Source organism: Poecilia reticulata, chromosome 4 (genome assembly GCF_904066995.2).
Source record: "Poecilia reticulata chromosome 4, P_reticulata-male-v2, whole genome shotgun sequence".
Lineage (NCBI taxonomy): Eukaryota > Metazoa > Chordata > Actinopteri > Cyprinodontiformes > Poeciliidae > Poecilia > Poecilia reticulata.
This window is the reverse complement of record NC_088833.1, coordinates 23400892-23421877: the sequence shown is the minus strand read 5'-3', so window position 1 is coordinate 23421877 and position 20986 is coordinate 23400892. Positions and strand designations below refer to the sequence as shown.

At 41.6% G+C, this 20986-nt stretch overlaps 2 protein-coding genes across 3 annotated transcripts; one reads left to right on the top strand and one right to left on the bottom strand.

Moving 5' to 3' along the window:
• Window positions 1-1804: 1804 nt before the first annotated feature.
• fsd1 (fibronectin type III and SPRY domain containing 1) lies at window positions 1805-13035 on the top strand. Of its 2 annotated transcripts, none has more exons than XM_008407270.3 (13): window positions 1805-1999; window positions 2605-2700; window positions 2789-2920; window positions 4064-4165; window positions 4405-4427; window positions 4748-4869; window positions 7997-8206; window positions 8296-8394; window positions 9098-9245; window positions 9332-9414; window positions 10035-10286; window positions 10816-10904; window positions 10987-13035. In XM_008407270.3, exons 1-13 carry the CDS (start codon window positions 1985-1987, stop codon window positions 11095-11097), a joined length of 1482 nt encoding a protein of 493 aa, XP_008405492.1. In that variant the 5' UTR covers window positions 1805-1984; the 3' UTR covers window positions 11098-13035. The 2 variants fall into 2 exon arrangements, with proteins under 2 accessions (XP_008405492.1, XP_008405491.1); XM_008407269.3 differs by having other exon boundaries at window positions 9098-9251.
• A 69-nt stretch (window positions 13036-13104) lies between these two features.
• Window positions 13105-20047, bottom strand: LOC103463722 (signal-transducing adaptor protein 1). The gene is made up of 13 exons (XM_008407268.3): window positions 19779-20047; window positions 18613-18684; window positions 18411-18530; window positions 18252-18308; window positions 18020-18159; window positions 17798-17929; window positions 17552-17621; window positions 16559-16661; window positions 16378-16452; window positions 15110-15172; window positions 14928-14978; window positions 14694-14831; window positions 13105-13766 (listed from the first exon to the last, which is right to left on the bottom strand). Exons 1-13 carry the CDS (start codon window positions 19863-19865, stop codon window positions 13702-13704), a joined length of 1173 nt encoding a protein of 390 aa, XP_008405490.1. The 5' UTR covers window positions 19866-20047; the 3' UTR covers window positions 13105-13701.
• Between the last annotated feature and the right edge of the window lie 939 nt (window positions 20048-20986).

Below are 20986 nucleotides of genomic sequence, written 5' to 3'. Positions count from 1 at the left end.
AGTTAGTTTTGGGCAGGAGGGATGGCTCGGCGGGGTGTGGAAGTGAGGAAGTGAAAAGTCTGGTGGTAAAATGTTGCAGCTACAAACCAGATGAGACAGTGGTATAGCTGTGTTCAGGAAGCACAGAACAAGCCACAGCACCACTGAGCAGAGCTGAGGTGGGCTGTTGTATCACGCTGCAGACAGAGATCCTTCTTCACACAGTGCAACTGTGAACAACACATGTATCTGAGCTACAAAAAACAAGAAAAAACGTGAATAATGGAGCAAAATCACAGACTCTAAAGTCCTCTGTTCGATGTTAAGCTGCAGCAGAATAGAAACTGGATGACTGGAAGTTCATTACTTGTTCAGATCAAAATGAGATAGCACAAGAACCCAAACCTTTTTATTAAAGAAGTGAAATTGTTGTTGGCATTTTGTGCCCTGACTTTACACGGAAAGAAAAACATATTATGATATTTTCAAAAGAGAAGTATTACTACACAGCTCTTCCAGTGAGAGAAGATGAAATATTGGGCAATCACTCTCTGGACATCCAGACACTGATTATTATTATTATTATTATTATTATTAAAATTTTTTATTTTATTTTATTCTTTTTCTCAGAACTCCTGAATGATTCTATTATAGCCTGGCTGTGTGTTTAGAGCAGATGTTACGTTGTAGGGTGAACGTTTTGACAGGTTTCAAGCCTCAAACTGCTTTTCCCTGCTGTGTTGCCTTTTGTTTTTGCTCCGTCCGCCTTCCTGTTAACTCAGACCAACTTCCCTGTCTCTTCTGAAGAACAGTACTTCCATAGCATTATGCCCCCACCACCAGATCTTTCTGTGGGTATGATGTGTTCAGGATTATGAGTGGTGTTTCTACGTCTGTCTGTCTGCACGCAAGTCAAACGTATCTCTATTGGTCTTGTTTGACCAGTTACTTCCTCATGGTTTGTGGCAAACTGTTATCATAAAGATGGTTGCATGGTCAGATTTGTGTAGCACACACAACTCTGTATATAAGGCCTGAGTCCTACATGTGTTTTTTTCCGCCAGCATTTTTAAATAGTTTTCATTATATTATGCTGAAATTTTTGTATTATCGTTATTAAAATGTTTATTTCCATGGATTGACTTGGTTTTACTTCTTACTATTATTGTTACTATTAGTAATGACAGTGAAGACAAATGAGTTTTATCATTTGTCTCTATTTTTTCTGTACTACATCATCATGATAGAAGAAAATTACATTTTATTAATTTAATACAAATTAAATTAATATTGCCAATGACAACAACAACAACAACAACATCAACAAAGAGTTAAACGAGCCTAAGTCGGGAAGTAAATAAAACAAATAAAAATTAAGAAATGTGCGGATAACAGAGGTTAGTTTGCACGACAAAGGAAACGTAATTGTTCTATGTGATGATGAAGATGAAGATAAAAATGATCATGATGACGATGGCGATGATGACGATGATGATGATGAAACTAAGATCATATTCTTCTTCAACAAGAACCGAAGATTTAAAAAAAATTGAAAGCGTACAATCTGATGACTGAGGTAGATCGAAAAATTTAAATAACGGGGAAAATAAATGAGTAAATAAAAAATACTGAAAAGAAATAAATAAAAATCTACTCATTATTATTATTATTATTATTATTATTATTATTATTATTATTATTATTATTATTATTATTATTATTAACGCTCACAATTCACTGCAGACGAATCTGGCCAGGTATTTTCCATAGTCCTTTTCTAAGGTCAGAGCTCAGGAACTTCACTACCCACAATCCCGTTCCGGCGCATGCGCTTTAAGCACTACGGCCCAAAGGCGTTGGTGATCGGTGTCCGTCCGAAGATGCGTTACACTCCGGCAGCATCAGTACCAGTTCCGTCGTGCTAAAACACCACAAACCGGGGGACGGAGGGGGAATACAGTCGGTGTTTGCGGCTGTAGCGGCGCCGGTGCATCTGGACGGGAGGATGGGAGACCAGAAGGTGGGCTGTGGCCGGAGAAACAGGTGTCTCTGATGGGGGGAAAGGACTGTCTTCGGGGCGTAGTGTACAAAGGAAGCAGGCGGAGGGGCTGCGAAATTAGCCAGTCGGGTGAATGTGGGACTGAACTGGGAGTTCCCAGTAGTTTAATTGGTTGAAATCGTTAGCTGTCGTGGTTTATCGACGGGTTAGTACTGTAACAGTCTCGGACGGGAGGGAGGGGGGCCTTGTCGCAGCTTTTCTCACGACAACAAACATTTGCCGGTGTTTATTAATGAATGGGCTCTTTCTCTGTGGGTGGACAGCAGGGGAGGGCTGACCTATCAGAGGTCTGATCTGGGTAACAATGTGCGTCCACTCCCATCTGTGAATCATTGTGTGGGTGCATTATTATCAAATTATAGATGCGCATCCTGCCGCTCCTGAAGTGTCCTCCCTCTATGAACCCTTCTGAAGTGGATGAAAAAGGGAGCTCAGAGCCTAAACCCACTTCAGCTTAGCTCTTATTAGTGCAGCATCAACTGCTGTAGGAAAGTGATTGGATAAAAGGACAAACCCACAGCTCTAAATAGCATACATAACATCAGTTTTCAATGTGCTTTCCTTAGGAGTCTCTGCGTAAGATCACTCACACGCTGGCCGTGAAGAACGAGGAGATCTCCAACTTCATTTGCACTCTCAAACAGAGCCTGGAGAACTTGGAGGTACAGACTCTTCTGAAGGGACTGCGTCCTGACGCCACGTTCCCCTGATTTTAAATAAAAATCCCTGTGTTGGTTGCTGTGACACCAGGCGAACTCCAACCGGGTGCAGGATGATCTGCAGTCTGAATTCGGCTCCCTACACGCTGCTCTGGATGAGATGAAGGAGAACATGCTGACACGGATCAAGCAGGAAAGAGCCAGCCGCACGTATGAGCTGCAGGTAGCCGCTGCGTGTATTGCAGAAATATTTCAGAATACCACAGCAAGTTGAAAATTGTCACATTTTTTTTTGTCATTTAAGAACTTGGAACTTTTATTAGGATTTTATGAGCTGGACCAACAGAAAGTAAAACATAGTCTTGTTTTGCTTCCTCCTTTTGGGGGGAAAATGTGGCATGTGTTTTTGTTTAGCTCCTCCTGAGCCAATAGAGCCACATTTTGCTACAATTACAGCTGCAAATGTTTTTGAGGTGTGTGTTTTTGCCTTTGCAAAGCTTTTTCGCATGTAAAGTGACATCTTTATCCATTCTGCTTTGCAACTCTTGACTTTGACTAGGCCTTTCTAACACATGGACACGCATTCAGAGCAGCTTCTTCACATGCTGGTTGTGTCCACCTAATACATCTACACTCTCTGCTCCTTTTTTAAGCCTTTTATTCGTAAAAGCTTTTTTTCTTCCACCTCAGTTGTATGCACATCTTTGTGTTGGTCTGTCAAGTAAAATACACATAAAAAAATGAAATCTGTTGTTGCAAATTGACAATTTGGACCAGGTAATGAATACCTTTGCGAGGCGTCAACATAAGTACGTCAACTGCAAGCAAATGATTTACTTCATGGCTTCCAGTATAACTGAAAAACAAAGAGAAAAGTCTTAGACGACACATGACGGTCATAATGCATCAGTGTAGTTTTCAAAATGGCTCCAGTTTGTTTGCTTGCAGCATTTTTTTCTCCACTCTCTCAACCATTTGTGTTCTTTCAGCTGTGTAAGAAAACCAGCCGCTGCTTTTCTTCCAGCCATTTCCATGTAAAATTGTACCGTTAATTACGCTGCAGATGAGCATCTGCTGACATTAACGGCGTCGGTTTCTGTTGCAAAGACCAAACGACGGAATGTTTTGGTGGCATTAATCGAGCATTTTACAGTTTTAATTCACACCTAACTGCTGGTGCTACTAATAAAAAATGTTTCATATTAAATGGATATTGGTTCAGGATTCTGCAGCCCCGGGACCGGGCTGTGACTCTCAAATGATGCAGGGAGCACAGCAGCCTCATTATGCTGAAAACAATCGTGAGAATCTCACAGATGTACTCCTCTGTGTTTTCATTTCTTTCTCGCTCTCTTTGCCCCCTCAGAATCAGCTGAGCGCCTGCTCCAAAGCCCTGGAGAGCTCAGAGGAGCTGCTGGAGCTGGCCAATCAGACGCTGTGCTCCTCGGAGACGGACGGCTTCACCCAGGTGACCGACCGCGCCGGCGGCTGCTGCTGCTGTAACGCTGCTTTCCTCCTACTCGCTGCTCATCTGAACATTTTCATCCAAAATACGAACGAATCTGTTACACACGTTGCAGCAAGTCGATCTCAGCCACTCAGCAACTTTTCATGTTAAGCGAAAAACACGATGAACTCAGTTTTCTCTCCATTCCGTATCTCTTCTCTCCTTGTTTCTTCCCCCCTCTCTGTGCTTCTCGTCCCCAGGCGGCCAAAGACATTAAGGATAGGTACGCTACTCAGACATCTATTGCTTCCCTTTCTTTTCTTTTTTTTTTCCCAGTGAGCCATTTCATAATGTAGCATTGCATGCATTCAGACCTGTAGCCACCACACCCATGTGTTAGACAATAAGCACGCTCTTGTTTGGTTCTCTTTGAGTCTGTACCATCTAGTGTCAGCCCCTCCCTGGATGAACCCTGACCCCTCTGTAGCTCTGCTCAGTTTATTAGATAGAATCGTCTTTATTCAGTCGAATAATAGCAGGCGCTTGTTTCCACTCCGTGTTTTTTGTGTGTGTTTGTTTTGTTGTCCGTCCCCGTTTCTGCAGCGTGACGATGGCCCCGGCTTTCCGTCTCTCCCTGAAGGCGAAAGCCAGCGACAACATGAGTCACCTGATGGTGGACTTCAGCCAGGAGAGGGAGATGCTGCAGGGGCTCAAGTTTCTCCCAGGTTTGCTCCACTTTTTTTGTCAAAGAGAAAGAGCCGCTGACTGAAACAGAATGCAGACGCCGTCTCACTGAAGTGGAATAGAGGATGATGCCGATAAAACTGAAATCAAGGTTTCCATAAAGCTTGTCAGTCGAATGAAGGATGAAGGGCGGCTGCTCCGACTTTGGACAGATTGGAAACCGAAGCAGTTGGTGCGTCTGCGCCTCTCCGCTCTTCATCCAGACCCATTTGACTTTGATTTCCAAATAACATCCTAAATTTTAAATTTGAAAATTGAACTTTGGACCAGTGAGCAACAATTGAGTCCTTTCTCTCATCGCCCAGCTAAGATGCTTCTGATGCCATCTCTGGTTCAGGAGTCACTAAACACCATAACACTGTAACGCACAGCTCTTGAAAGAATTTAGAGACCGCTTTAAATGATCAGTTTCTCTGATTTTACTCTTTATAGGTTTATGTTTGAGTAAAATGAACATTGTTCTTTTTTTCTATGAACTACTGACATGTCTCTGAAATTCCGAGCAAAAATTTAGTATTAATTTGCAGAAAATAGGAAATGGTCAAAATAACAAAAAGGATACGGAGCTTTCAGACCTCAAATAATGCCAAGAAAACAAGTTCATATTCATTGATTAACAACAATACTAATGTTATAACTCGGGAAGAGTTTAGAATCAATATTTAGTAGAATAACTAAGAGGTTTTCAATGGGGTTCAGTCCAGTTTCTCCATTTTTTACAGAGCTGCATGTCCTGTGTATGGTTCTCACTGTCTTTTCATACCACAGTTTTTCTTTTCTCTTAACTTTCCTTTTACTTTTCTTGAGTAAAACACTGTGAGAACTTCCAACCTGCTTAGCGATGACCTTCTACAGCTTACTTTACTGAATGGAGGGCATCCACTAGTGGACAATTTAGTTTATTTTGGTTGAATTTCTAAAATTCTTTTTATTTTTTCTTGTTCTAATTGACTGAGATGCACCTGTAGATGTTCACATGGCCACCGGTGTCTAATTTAACCTCATAAAGTCCAGATTTTTCTCTACATTTTGTCTTTACCTGTGTTCACATTTGCAACTCTTCACGAAGGAATTTTCCTCTGGCCATTTATCATATTTTATAAACAAAACATGCATCCTGTCTCTAAGCAGTTAGCTATTAATCTATGTATTTTCAGCATAGAGCAAAGGCTTAGTTTCCTGTGAAGAAAGATATCATCCCTCAAATATTTCCGTCAGAAAACCATTTACGGCATACCTACGTCGGTGGAGAGCGTCGCGGCTCCGACCTCTGTACAATCTGGCGTGATCGCACAGAGATAAGGGAGACAAATGGGAATCCTGGTTCAGGAATCCCAGAGTTATGAATGTTGTCAAGCAAGTTTAGTTTGATTGCGAGGAAATCTTGACGGAGGATCTCTCTCGAAATCTGTAGAGGATGTTTTGTCCTGGGATCCATCAGGGAGCTTTGAAGTGAGAAATCTGATGGAGAGCAGAAGACGCTGGTCTGGACTCATGAAGTTCTCATGTATTTCTACAAACTCTTTTATAACACTGTTCCCACATCAGAGGCAGCTGCTGACGTGTTTATGAAGATAGCTTCACATATCTCCCCATGCATTGACTTGAACATTAAGAAGCTTCAAACCAGAGTTAAATAATGAAACATTTCATCAGTTTTTCACGGTCTACATGATTTCCTTTTAACTTACTAATGGTTATGATGCTGCAGGATTTGCTTTTCCAGCTGCATTTTCTGAAGAAAAACCCCATAATGCAGCTCTAACAATGTCAACTTGGTTAACAGAGCTATAACCAAGTTATAAATCAAATATGTTTTTACCAGGAACAATTTAGCTTCATATTCATTTCTCTTTTAAGCTTTGTCTGATTTGTCTTGGAGCTTTTAGTAAACGCGCGTCTTCCTCCTGCTGATGATGTCATGTAAAGCAGCTGCAGGTCAGTGCTACTATTTCTACCTTTTTTGTTTTATGACGTTGATAATTTAGCTCGTATTATAATTCAGTACGGTTCAAATTAATTTTGCGCGGACAAAACTCACAGAAGTTTGTCTGACTGATAATTTTTTTGAGTTATCAGTTCTTTAGCAGTTCTCACGCTGCAGCTGCATTTATCTGCGGCGTTCAGAGCAGATCACGTGACACAGACAGCAGCCTTTTGATGATTTAAAGCGTCTCTGAATTTAAGTAGCAAAAAAATAAAATAAAAAAATCCAGATATTTATTTTCTTAGCTAAAAGCCAGAACTAACTTTCGGGCTTATTGAAAGTACTAAAAAGTTATTTCGTCACTTTTTTTTTGTAGGCAGTTATCACCCATATTCAGACACATCACGGCAAAAAATATTCAAGCTACTTTGACTTCAGTTTACCTCGTTTCTGTCGTCTTATTAAAGTCTTTACATTTCAGAATTATTGTACTCAACCTTAATTGAGTGATACTAACTTCCTTCAGAAACTTGCAGGGTTACAAAAGGCTGCACAGCAAGCAACTTGCAAAAGTAAAATTAGATCCTTTAACAATACAAAGGTGAGAAAAAGTGCACACAGCGAGGGCCTTTGTCTGCAGGCACAGCCTGAAAAGCCAAACAAAGGCTTAGTGTCAAACGTGGACTTCCTGCGATGTGCTCCACTTAGCCGACAAGTATGACAATGAGTCAAATGACGACTCATAGTGTGAAAGGGGTCGCACTCTGAAGGGAAACCACAAAGATCTGTCATTTCACACCTGTGTAAGGAACCTCGGCTTTGAAAACTTAACAGGGATTTCATAGTCGGAGGAGTTCAGGCCCACCGGCAGCTGCTGTTCGCTGCTGGTTTTACTGTCTCATGATGTTCAGCTGCAAACTGGTCAGCTGGCAGGAAATGGTTTTTGTAGACGGCAAGCGTTTTGCCCTTGGTGGAAAGTGTGCATGGTTTACCACACGTTCATCCTGAATGGAGGAAGTCTGCCCCCTGGTGGGGAGAAAGTGATGCCTGAAACTCTCCTGTGATTTCGAAGTACAATAAGAGACAAGCTCTTTTTGACCTTTCCAGAACCCGTTTCCGTTCTGAAATGAGCCTGAGGGGATTTGCCCTCCTCGGTGAACAAACTGCCCTCCTCGTTTCAGTTCCCGCCACTCCAGAGATCCAGGTGTCAGAGTGCCAAGTGTGCGACAACACCGTCACCATCGTCTGGACCCTACCGGAACCCGACAACAAGATAGAGCACTACATCCTGGAGCACCGCCGGACGAACCACGAGGGCCCGCCGCGTATCAGAGAGGACTACCCCTGGATGGTGGTGGAGGGGATCCAGGAGACGGAGCACACGCTCACAGGTAGCAGGAGGCCTGCGGCCAGACATCCACGGCTAAACTCCGACCAAAGTTACTCAATGCTCCTTTGTTTTGTGTTTTTTAATTCTCAGGCCTGCGCTTTGACACCCGCTTCATGACGTTCAGAGTGAGAGCCTGCAACAAGGCCGTGGCCGGGGAGTTCTCCGAGCCGGTCACACTAGAAACCCACGGTGGGATAATCAAACTAACTATCAGTTTAGTAATCGATTATTCTGACGATCAATGGGATCACAAACCTGACACATTCTGCAGAGTTATTTCCATTTAATCACTTAAGCTTGTTTTATTCAACATCGGAAATTAATTGAAATATGTAAATGACCCAGTTTCTATTTGAATTTTTTAAAATATTTTTTTAATTGCTGTTTTCATAAAGTAACAGCATTCCTTTAGTAAACTCTTAATCATTTATAGCAAAGGGCTCATCTGCAGTTGAAAAACACTTTTAACATTAAAGCTCAGCCGTTTCTGTTTGGCTAAACATCAATACCCGATGATCTAATCTGTTAATTATTTTTTTTTCTATTAGTCCAATTAATAATTGGATAGCAAGAGATGGTTTAATGACATGGGATTTGTAGGGATCAGTGGATTTATTTTTGCAAACTTTTAGTCGTGTGAAGCTAAAACTGGGTAGAACATATTTACAAAGTTTGTTTTTTTTTGTCTTAAACGTAAAATGTGTATATTTTTATTTTTCTTTCAGGAAATTTCTGTATACTCCAGTTAACGATTAATCGATTACTCAATTAGTAGACGGATTATTTAAGTAATCGTTTCATCCCTAATGACCTCAGAAATGCTTAGAAAGTTCTCCTGTTTGAGCTGCGAACCCCCATCCGCTCAAAACCTTCTTACTGCCGGTCTACGCAGCGTTCACCTTCAAGCTGGACTCCAGCTCGGCGCACCAGAACCTGAAGGTGGACGACCTGAGCGTGGAGTGGGACAGCAGCGGAGGAAAGGTGCAGGAAATCCGCAAAGAGAAGAACAGAACCAACTCCCCTCTGCACTCGCCCGCCAGGTTTGTGTAAGACTCTGCCGCTGCGCGCGAGGAACTTTTCGGTGTTTCCTGTGAGGGTCTCCAGCATTCGTCTCTCGTGTGAGCAGGTCGGCGCTGATGTCCCCCAAGAGGGGGCCGACGGCGCGGCCGGGCAGGGACAGGTTCACCGCGGAGTCCTACACCGTGCTGGGTGAGAGGAGCGACACACGGCTGACGAACGTGGACAAATGTTTTTGCATGTCTACATTCAGGCTGATAGGCATGCAAAGTGCTTCGCATGATAAAAAACGCAACACAATGAACAAGCAAAACTGAAACGGTGCTGTGCGGTGGCAAGTAAAGAGAATTCACAAACTGGGACCGTAAACATGTAAATGTGAGACAGTGAAGTTCCTTGAATCCTCGAATGACTCCTTAAAAAAATGTTGACGTCGAGAAGAAAACTGATCCATTTGTAATTGATTACAAAATCAAACAAAATTTTGTGACAATTTTAGAGCAAAATTGATCCTTATCAGTTTTGCTTGATTTTGTTAATTTGGCTGGGGAGAGCAGGTTGATCTCGGGTGACCCCTGTGAAAACTTTTTTTTTTTTTATTAATCTTTAAAACTATAGCGGCACAAACAAGATTTTTTGTTGCACATGTTCACATGAACTACACTTAGGCTTGTGTGCATAAACATGAAAAATGAGAAGACGCTTAATGGGTATGAATATTTTTGTGAGACATTATACGGATGTTTCTCGTCCGGTCAGTTGCCTCTGCAGCTCTAGAAAGGCGTTAATCGTCCATTAATGTCCCCCTTCAGCCGACACCATGATCGACGCCGGCCAGCAGTACTGGGAGGTGAAGCTGGACAAGGAGAGCAAGGCGTTCGCCGTAGGCATCGCTCTGCGGAGCCTGGGAAGGTTCGACCAGCTGGGGAAGAGCAGCGCTTCCTGGTGCATCCACCTGAACAACTGGCTGCAGCAGAGCCTCACTGCCAAGCACAATAACAAGGCCCGCACCCTCGACTGCCCCATCCCCAACACTATCGGCGTCTACGTCAACTACGACGAAGGTGAGACCGCGGCGAGGAGTTTAGCTGGGCGGGCGGTGGAGGACACAGTGAGCAGGCTTTTAATTTAATACATATGTAACCTTTCAAAAGAAATAACCATACTTGTTAAAAAGAAAATAAACAATAAAGTTGCAAACAGCGACATGCAGGAAATGCTGAGCAACTATGCTCAGATTAGCAGAAACGTTAGCTCGTATATAACGAATGTTTCCAATATTTTAAGTCTTCTATTTCTTTAAATCAAAACCAATCTACACAAGAAAGAGTAGCAATAGCTCATATTAGTTAAGTAAAAGTAAAACTACTCTTATAAGTTCTTTTTTTCCCCAAAAAAGGTTAAGAAAACATAACCAGTACTACCACTCTAGTAGCCTTGTTTTCAAGCTTAACTCGATTTATTAGCATGGATGTAATCATGTAGCTAATATTATCTGCGTCCAACAGCATTGATTAACTCACTCAGCTTGTTTGGTTAAAAAAAAAAAAACGTTGCAAGGATCTTAGCCTTTTTCTGGTTCTTGCTCTGCAGGTGTTGTGTCGTTTTACAACGCTAAAACCAAGCAGCTGATGCACACTTTTAGAACAAAGTTCCAGCAGCCCGTCATCCCAGCGTTCATGGTGAGAAAACGTTCTCTCGAAGCATCCGTTGCTGGAGTGACAGATCTGAAAACAGTTCTTGGACGTGCTTCCCCTCCTGCAGGTGTGGAACGGGAGTTTCTCCGTGGTGACCGGCCTGCAGGTTCCCAGTGCGGTCCAGAGCGGCCAGAGGAAGAACAGCGGCACCAGCAGCTCCAACGCCAGCCTCACCTAGACGCCACCGGCTCCGGCCTCAGCTCCATCCGGCTTCAGTCACCGCTGCAGGTCGAATCCTCTGCACCGACTGCAGGCGGAGACGCACACAGCAGAACAGTTACACCACTTATTCTCGGCCGTTTCTGCCTTGCATGATGGCGGAAGTTAGATTTTTTTGTTTCTTTTTTTTAGGGGAGCAAACAGGCGATCTGTTCCCCGAGTGACAGAATCCGCTGGCTGGTTGCAACGCTTTGGCCCGAGTATGAGTAGTTAATGTCTCGCTGCACATTCATCCAGCTGCTACGGCGGCGATTTTTAGCGCTGGCCGCTGCTGCTTCCTCTGAACGGTCAGCTGTGCCGTCGGCTGCAGCTTCACGGGTCATGCTTCGTCCCTGTGCCTTCCTTCTCAGGCCAAACCAAACACGTGCAGCCCCCCCGGCCCCCCCTCTGTGTACCTGCTTGTTTTGTTTTTAAAGTCCCGCTCTGCGTCAGCTTCAGTATGAGGAGGTTATAACTTTGTTGACTCATCAGTAAACCAGTCTGACCTAAACGACGTCCAGCACTTAAGCATCTCAGCACTGAACTGGATTATTTAACTGTATTGTGTCCAGATATTTGACTTCTTGCCAAGGGATGCTACTCAATGGTATTTACAGTTACAAATGATAGTCATCTGTTATTTAATGTAGGTCTCGAGCTTCCTGTTAAAACTTTCTGACGCTAACATTATAGCCGTGACACGTCCGTCCATCTGACGTCCATCTGCTCTGTTTCCAGTGGAGGGACCGTCCTATGTGTGTAGCTCACTGTCAGTGGCTCAGCAGTATTTAATAGTATGTAACTCCTCTCTTATCTGTGAAATCTGTGTGAAAAGCCTTTAAAAGAATTTACCTCTCAATGCATTGTAACAAACTCACACTGAAAAGTCGTTGCTACAATACAAGCCTTCATTCCCAGGACAAAACTTCAACATTTCACAGTGTTGGAGCGCACAGAGGGAGATCGTTTTGCAGATCAGGGGTCTGAAACTCAAGTATTTGGGTTCCTGGGTTGTGCTTTGGCTTCAACTCGGTTTAATTCAGGCTTTTGATGCAAACATATCGCACAAGGGAGGGGCGCAGAGTTTGAAAGATCAACCAAAGTCCCAGTGAGAGTCAATTTTTCTGGCAGCGGCTGCTAGAAATGTGAAAATGTCCTGACGTTTCAAAGATTTCATCATGCAAAGTAAGAGAAAGAGGCCTAAACAAAGCCATAAGATGCAGCTCCACATATTATTTCAGTTTTTTCCTGAACTCATCTGGAGTGTTGGTTTCTGAAAAAGTCTTATCTTGTTCTCGTTGACCAAAAGCACCCGGGAAACATTAACTTCACATGTTTGTGATGGTTTTTGGGCCAGAACAGTGCCAGTTGTTTTAAAATGAGTCATCGCTCCGGCTGTAGGTACAGACAAGAAGTTGTTCGCTTCCGGTTTAAATAAATGACGTGTTGAAGGGCGGCAAAGAGAAATGGAATAATTAAAATAACATCTAACACTGTGAAATGCTTCGATTACATTTCATTTCTAGGATTAGACATTAAATGCAACTGAAAAATTAGCATTAGATTAATCTTTTTCAATGTACTGAAAAGGAAAGTTTTGACATTTCAATGTAAAAACAAGGTCCCAAAATAAGAGAGTGACTTTGTTTCAAGGCTTTTCACGCAGAGGTTGCGAATCAAAACGTGATTCAGAACCTCGGGTCGGACACGTCTTCAGCTCTGCGCCGCCACATCCATGTTGTGCGTTTCGAATGGTTGGTGTTCTAGTTCATCTCTTCCTGGGTAAATGTAGCCTGCTTTGCTTTACAGAAGTCATTACACTTTATTTCACATGCTGACAACATGTCACAAGTTATTGTAAATAGTTTAATTTTTCCACTATAGTGTATCAGTAATTGAGGTAATAAATGAGTGAGAACATTTTGACTCTGGTCGGTTTTTTTTCTCCAGACAACAGAGAAGTTGAAGCTATAACACACAAAAAAAATGTAAATGTGAAACTTTATTACAAACTATACAAGTGATTAATTCACTTTAAATATTTTATATATGTTGCATGGCACATACTAGAAGTTTGTCATATCAAAGCTGATGAGACAAAGAGTTTTACTCTTTAAATTCACAGAGAGAAAAAAAACTGAAATAAGTGAATCCCATCCCTTATTTCTGTCGCATTTTCTGTTTTTGCACACAGATTTCAGACGGTATTAATAGAATAATGTGTGTGTGTGTGTGTCGCTGCGTGAAAGTATGTGAAAATAAATTGCTTATTTGATTCTAAGAGTAAGAGGGAAAAAAAAAAATACACTAATGGAAAGTCTGAGGCGGCTTAGTCAATAGCTAAAGTGCAAAATGAACAAGAGAAACGAGAAGATAATTTGTCCAACCATCTTCACAGTCGATTGATTTGCTAATAAATGTCCAGAGGAGGCAAATCAATCCGGTGTTAATCTGCAGAGAGGCTTTGCTGCAGACAGCTAACCGAGGAGGAAGAGGATGAGGAAGACTCCTGTTTGATATCGTGCAGGAACAGATCTGCAAGTGGCTCTGTTGTTTCTGTCCGCCAGGATGATTGTAGAAGAAGTTAAACAAGCAGCTTGGTCTTCTGCCCCAGCCTCTGTTTCAGCTCCGACAAAGCTGCAGGTAGAACTAAAAAAAACAAAAAAAAAAACAAACAGATTTTTATCTGTGTGAAGATTAACTTGCAGTAGAAATTAGATAAAATTAGTTTTTTCCCTCAATGACGATGAATCGGATTAAACACAACAAATGACTTCTACTTGCTTAAGTGACAGAACTATGAAACATAATCCTAAGATTTTTATTTTTTTACTTTTTCAATTTCATAAATTTACTTACACCTGGATCAATGACAAATAGTGAAAGGCAATATGATTATGTTTATTTAATTTTTTTGGCTTCCGGTATATTAATGGTACGTTTTAGAATGTCATTATCCACACACTGAAACATGTCTTATGTCCTAAGGAAACTTAAGTTTGAAATATTTCCTTCTGATGACCAGAGTCACATCTGGAGAAAATAGTGGCACTATGAGGGTATTTGGCTGCATTCCACTAAGTAGAAATGGGGGGGAAGAAACATCTCAAGCCTGGAAGTTATAGCTTGGCTGCAACTGTGTCTTCCAAACAGATAAGCAAATACTCAAATAAGTTACAGCTCGCTGAAGGGCAATAAAATTGGGAGTGGCCATCAGAAAGCTTTGGCTTCTGTCCCACAGAAAATAAGCAGCCAGAATAAATTAAAAAAAAAGCTGTTTGGCAGCAAAGCGACCAATTCCTCCTGGTTCAGCTACAACACTTCTCTCATGAGTGAACTGGTGTAGCTGAAATGGTCCAAAACTCCTAAAAATACTGTATATAATAGTGGGTACTCAAAACTTTTGATTTAATTAATTTAAATTCTGACTTTGAAGAAAAGAATGTGTTCTTGCTTGAAAATTGTCTCAAAACAACAATATTATTTATCGCGATAACTTCTGGGGCAATTTATCATCCAGCAAAATTGGTTATCGTGACAGGCCTGCTTGTAACCAGGCGCATAACAAGGACTTACTCTGTTTCTCCATTTCTGGATTTGAGAGTGTCTTGGGCTTCTCAGGAGCATTTGTACGGCAAGCGGGTTTGGCCGGTGGAGTTGGGGCAGATGTTCGTGGAGCTGGACGTGGAGGTAGTTTCCTCGGTTCTGGTACCGCTGATTACGTAACGCAGAAAAGAGTGAAATGTGAATCCAGGGAGATAAAGGAAAGCATTTTCTGCTGCGTGGAAACAATTGGACGGAAAAACCTACGTCGAGTTTCACCATAGGGGCATTCATCCGTCACAGATGCTTCCTCCTCCCCTGTTTGAACACAGGTCGTTAGTCAGCGACAGACGCGGACAAAAATGAAGACCCACCAGTTTCTTTTCGGAAAACAAGCGGGCCGGGTGCCAGGAATGATGCATGGAATGACTGAGGGCAGGTCTACTTACTCTTATCAGCAGCAGGTGGAATTTTGACTGGTTCTGGTTCGTCATTCTTCGCTTTTACAGTAACTAGAGAGAAAAGGTGTAATTCAGATTAGGAATGAAAATGGAGTGACACAGGCGAACTCTTAATAGGGTCTGTTTAGTAATCCAGGATCATTCTATGATTGATCTTGTCCAAAGTCATGACTAATCTATGAAAATGTTTTTTATGTGTTCTGTGACAAGAGAAAATGAAAACAATTAACTAGTTTTCATTGTTTACAGCAAAAAAAAAAAAAACTTTCCCCCCGCGCCCCAAATTTCGAAAATGTAAAACCATTGCCCTGCCAATGTACATTTTGACACGTAGCAACCAAACTGAGTATCTGTATCTTGCTACAGAGAGTCTGTAGCAAGACTGTTTTTTTTTTATCTGTGAACATCCAAGTATCATCCTTTTATTTATTTGTCTTTGTTTGGGGGTTTTTTTTTGCAAGGAAGCTAATTTATGGTAAGATTCATAGCTAAATACAGTTGAAGTCTGCTTAAGACTTCAGTTCTGAGTTCAACAATCCAAAGCACACAGCCTGAGCGGAACCCAAAATATTCTGTCAGAATAGCCTAGTTAAAGTCCAAAATTTAATCCCACTGAAAATCAGTGGCATCACTTTAAACAATGATATTCACAGTTGTGCATTAGCCTGTTTTAGTCCATCAAGCAAAATCCCAGGAAGGCCCACTGACGTTTGTGGTTGCAACATTAGCGAATGGCTACTTTTAGATGGAAGCGGCTCTGCTTGCATTCTTTCTCTCATGCTTATCAGAAACAAATTCTTTTTTTTTTCTGTTTATTTTTAGAGCTCACGTGGGTGTTGTTGGTTTTTGTCCGTTTGTTTTGTGACGACGTTTGCCTTTTAGTTTCAAAGTCCAGAACAAAAGTCGCTGAAAGGTGACGGACGCAGGCCCTGAACGCGTCACCGGACGTCGAATGGGAGAGCGTGAGGCGAACAGACCCTCATGGAAAACCCTCATCGATAACGAGCCTGACGCAGAGCTGCTTCCGGTAACGCAAGAGTTAATTCGTGCGCGTGTCGAGATGGGTTTATTTTTCTAAACCAACAACTTTTAGGGGAGCTTCCTCACGTCTGCGAGATCCTACTGCAAGTCATTTTTTTTTACCGAACCTGCTGTAGCTGATTGGAATCACAAGGACGAGACTGAAACATGGGAGGAATGTTCCTTTCTGCTGATTCTCAAGGATGGAAAAACAACAGCGCATTGAAGGGCCGTACCTTGGATGGGATCCTCTGGTGGCCGCAAAGGCTGCTGGGTCCTCTCACCGTTTTCATTATCAGCTGCAATAAAAGCTGTAAAAGGAAGAATGTTCACAATTTGATTAGTTAAATAAAAAACGAGTGTGTGTGTGTGTGTGTGTGTGCAGGAAAAAAAGAATAGAAAATCAGCTCAACATACAGATGTTCTTGTCGTAATGACCCTCGATGTTGAGGGGAGTGAAAGACCCGTCGGTTTTTTCCACCATGTAGGCGACCACGTCATGCAGCGAGTCAAAGTGGACCTGCACAAAGAGCAACGTCCTGAACCGCTGTAAAGCAATTCAAACCAATAAGGAAACAAAAGCGCAGAGTCTGCAGCGCAGGTCATGAGCGCACAAACTTTGGAAAGCTGAGTTTAAGGTCTCTCGTTTCATAACTTTTTCTCGTTGAAGCGAAACGTCATTCATCCACGTCTTTAATTTACACAACATTTTAGCAGCCGCCTCAACTTTTACTGGCAGTCGCCTCCGGCTCGATCAGGATTTTCATAAACCAACTCATTCATAGCTTCAGCTATGCAGTGCATCAGGTTTGACTACGGTTTTATTACCGCCTGACCCCACGTAAACAAATGCCATTATAATCCCTTGGAAATGGAGTCACGCTCCTTGAACCTTTTCATCTTTTTATATGTGAGAACTGTATTGCAATTGATTTGGGATTTGATCTGTTTTTACAAATAAAAACCTGAAAAGTGAGGAGTGCATTTGTGTTGTGTCCCCAGCTGTAAGACTCGCGGGGGGAGGGGGGGCTCAAGGTCTCAAAAGTCTGAAGGCTGGTATTTTTGCAACTCGTTAATAAAAAATTGTTTTAAGAAAGAAGTGAACTGGATTTAGGTCTGAACTTTGACTGAGCCATGTAGGGTATACATCCAAATGCACAACACAGTTATCTAGTTTTTATCTGTAACTCTACAACAACAAAAAACAATGTATAACTTTTCTACTGCACTACTTTGCAATCTGGAAAAAACAAAATAACTATTTTGGTTGTGACATTAAAAGAATACTTTTTTTCCAAGATGCAATATCAGCAAGTTTGTGTTTAGACGCTTGTCTGACTGCGCAAAAAGGGAAACAATATTTTAACAATTATTTCAATGTGGTGAAAACTTTATACAATTGATACTCACAGGTTTGTCCACAGCAATGTAGAAGCCTCCCTCTGGTTTTGGAAGTATGCGATAGTGACGGAAAATCGGCCTGAAAGAGAGACAGATGAACTGAATAGCAATAACAACACTAGAGGAGAAAATTTGATATTTTAACCGCAACCAACAACAAACAACGCGGTCGATTGCAGCTGGAAATTTATGTCTAGGGGAAATCTGGTTTCAGTTGTTGTCGTCACGATAACAGCTGTAAACATGTGTGTTTACCCCTCAAGATCCTGTCTGGTGGTTATGGCGAAGGAGCCCTTCTTTTTCCCAGGTCGTAGCAGCAGGTTTCCTTTGCTGGCTTCTCTCTCCAGCAGCAGCTCGGCCTCCAGGTAAGGCACCTCGTAGTAGCAACTGCATCGAAGCACAAGAAAACCCCACTCAGTCACTCATTTGGTCATCTTTATCTCGTTTTGGAAGTGGCTTTACTCCAGCGAGACTCACGCAGGCATTTCTGCTTTGACAGCAGCAGGAGGACTCGGCTTCGGTTCTGGATTCGTCAGCCTCTCCTGCTCCTTTTGGACCGTCTCTCTGAGGATGTGGATCTGACCCGGCAGCAGGTTCAGGGTGAGGGGTACCTCCAGCTGCGGGGAGACACGATTTCATATTTAAACGATGCGTGTGTGTGTGTGGGAGGAACACAAAATGGTGAAATGTGGAAAAAAAGAGGACAGACCTTAGCCACAGATTGGATAAATCCCTTCCAAAGTTCCCGAGACTCTGCATTTGGGGCCTGCAGGAAAAAAAAAAGACATTGACACAAATATTCAGATAAATTTGAAAAGAAAATGAATTTGAACAAGCTAAAGGAGTTATTCTGCACGAATCCACTCACAGTAAATTTGATGTGTCCCTTTGTCATCTGAACGCTGAATCTGGCCGCGTCCAAGTTGGGATCTGGGCTGCTGTCGTCCGTCACCGAGACCAGTCCACACAGGTCCAGCTTCTCTATGTACTGATGACGCAAGCAAAGAGCAATGAATAACAGGCAAGTCTGGGTTTTTGTTTTAGCAGAACATGTCTCTGAGAAGACTCACATTTTCGTCTCTTTTGTCGTTGAAGAAAAAAAGCGTTTTCCCACACAGGCAGGTCCACAGCTTCCGAGATGTCTGCGCAAACACACGAGGAGACGAGCTCAATAAAAAACACAGCGTGAAACCAACAGCAAAAACATTTTGACTCTGTGCAGAAAGAAAGAAAAGGTGAAAAAAAGAGAAGAAGGAGGTAAACAACAACAAGGAAGTAAGAAGGGACCCTGTGACCGGAGCAGATACTATCTTTGGTGTTTATGAGTCAGCATCAGAAACTATGTGCCGTGTCAATAACAGTAATTAGACAGAACTGGCTAGACCTAATCCAAATCATGCAACCGTGTCAACAGATCAGTGAGATTAAACCCAGAAACTTTCCACGCCGTTTTTGGGAAGAGCAGATTATCATCCTCAACCAAACTGGCCTCAGGATTTATTTAGTTTAGAGTTCGTGTTGCCTGTTTGACCCTTTAACCTGCGATCAGTCTTTGGTTTGCTCCCATCTTTGCAACACAAAGAGCCGACAGACAAACCATTGAACCAGTTGGACTCGCATCATTACATGCCGCTTTCCTCACAGATAATTAAACTTTCATACACCTGCGGTGTCATTTTTGTAATATCAAACATTAATTTGTAATAATAATAATAAGAAAAGATGTATTTCAGCTAGTGATGCACCAATCCGGCTTTTCCTGGACAAAACCAATTTCCAGTTGTAGGTCCAAACCGTCAATACAGATTTTTTTCTTTACTCATTCAATGTTTTGGTTTTTTTCCCCCATAAAATGGTTAAACACATAAAAGAATGTGCTGTCGGCACTTCTGAAATATTACTGTTGGATATTGCGGTGAGAAAGAACATTGATTTTCCTCATTTTGCATCATCCTAATTACCACACCAGTCCAGTGTCCTACACCCAAACACACAGACTGTCCTTTCCATGCACCGTGTCTCATTTTTATAACATAATCAACATTCAATTAAAACAAGTAATCAATGCTAGTCGCAAGTCCATTCTTTTATCACCACAATTGGTTGGCAACTACGTCAGCAGCAGTCACAACTCCAGCCTCTTAGTAGTTTTAAAACGATTATGTATCTTTGAAAAACTAATGAAACAAACAAAGAAACAAAAAAATGAACAGATAAATAGAACTGCTGGATCTACCTTATCTTTGAAGGACCTCTTCTCCATGTAACCCTCATAGTAAAGGTCTGGCAGCTGGTTCTTCTTCCTCCCATTTCGTCTTGCCATCACTAAAGAGGCAGATTCTTGCAGCAGTACAAATGAATAATAATACTAATAAATGATCTACCTGCAGATCAGATGAAACTTTGATCCAGAGCCTTTACACTAGAACTACACCCGGTGTTTTACCTGCCCGCTCTGCTGCTCATTGCATATTAAAGCAGCAGCAGCTCGGTCTGTGAAAAAAAAAAAAAAAATCAGCAGTTCGTTGCTGATTGGTCAATGTACGAAAAGGGGCGGGGAGTTTCGAGCATATCCACAGGTGAGGCTGGTTCTGACTCAGGTTAGCGCTTTGCTCACAGCTGGAAAGTACTTGTGCGTGTCAAACCCAGATACCAGTAAGAAGCTCGAAGGAATTTTTTGAAACTTAAAATAGCAGGGACAGGAAAAACAAGCTTTACAGTAAACTTAGAAGTTTAGAGGCTAAGATGACTTAAAGGGACCGTTGTCCACACAAAGGTGTTGAAATCTCTTGTGCAGATGTGTCAAAAAAAACAAAACAATTTTTTTATGCCAAATTATGATGTCATAGAAAATATGTTAGAAAAATTCCCAAATAAGTTTGAGCACATTTATTCAGCAGGAACAAAAATCCCATTATATGATATAATTGTAAGCCGTGGCACAATTATAAGTTCTCCAAAGTAATCATTTAAAAAATTGGGAGAGTAATTTTTCTTAAATTTATATTTTCTTTTTAAAATGAATTTTAAAAAGTCACACATGTCGTACATGACCAGGAATACTGAGTCATAATTGAGTCAGTATTCCTGGATTAGAAATACGAAACAACACGGAAACCTAGAAGTGATATTGATTGTTTTAGTTAAGGTTCACTGTAAAACAGCAACATCAGATTCAACACTGAGGTGTTTTTTTGTTGTTTTTTTTTAGAGATTTTGAAGTTCAGTTTCTCTAGCAGGTTGTTTTGATAAGCAAACTTATCTTTTTTAAAAATGTATAAATGCTAGATAATTGATTCAATTTACATATTAAGTTAAATGACTTTTTTAAGACACAAAATTAAAAGTTTAGGACTTGGACTGGACTCACAACTTCCATTTCTTGACTTTTGTTTTAATTTCATAATTTTTCTTAACGTTTATGAAGTTGTGAAATAATAATAA

Bases quoted from the DNA above. Each gene is read 5' to 3' on its own strand.
- fsd1 (XM_008407269.3), top strand. The intron at 4,166-4,404 runs GTGACCGACCGC...TCTCGTCCCCAG, and splicing joins AGACGGACGGCTTCACCCAG to GCGGCCAAAGACATTAAGGA. The intron at 4,870-7,996 runs GTTTGCTCCACT...TCCTCGTTTCAG, and splicing joins GGGGCTCAAGTTTCTCCCAG to TTCCCGCCACTCCAGAGATC.
- LOC103463722 (XM_008407268.3), bottom strand. From the start codon at position 19,865: ATGGCAAGACGAAATGGGAGGAAGAAGAACCAGCTGCCAGACCTTTAC. The intron at 17,622-17,797 runs GTAAACACACAT...TCTCTCTTTCAG, and splicing joins ACCAGACAGGATCTTGAGGG to GCCGATTTTCCGTCACTATC. The intron at 16,453-16,558 runs GTATGTTGAGCT...TTCCTTTTACAG, and splicing joins TCATTACGACAAGAACATCT to CTTTTATTGCAGCTGATAAT.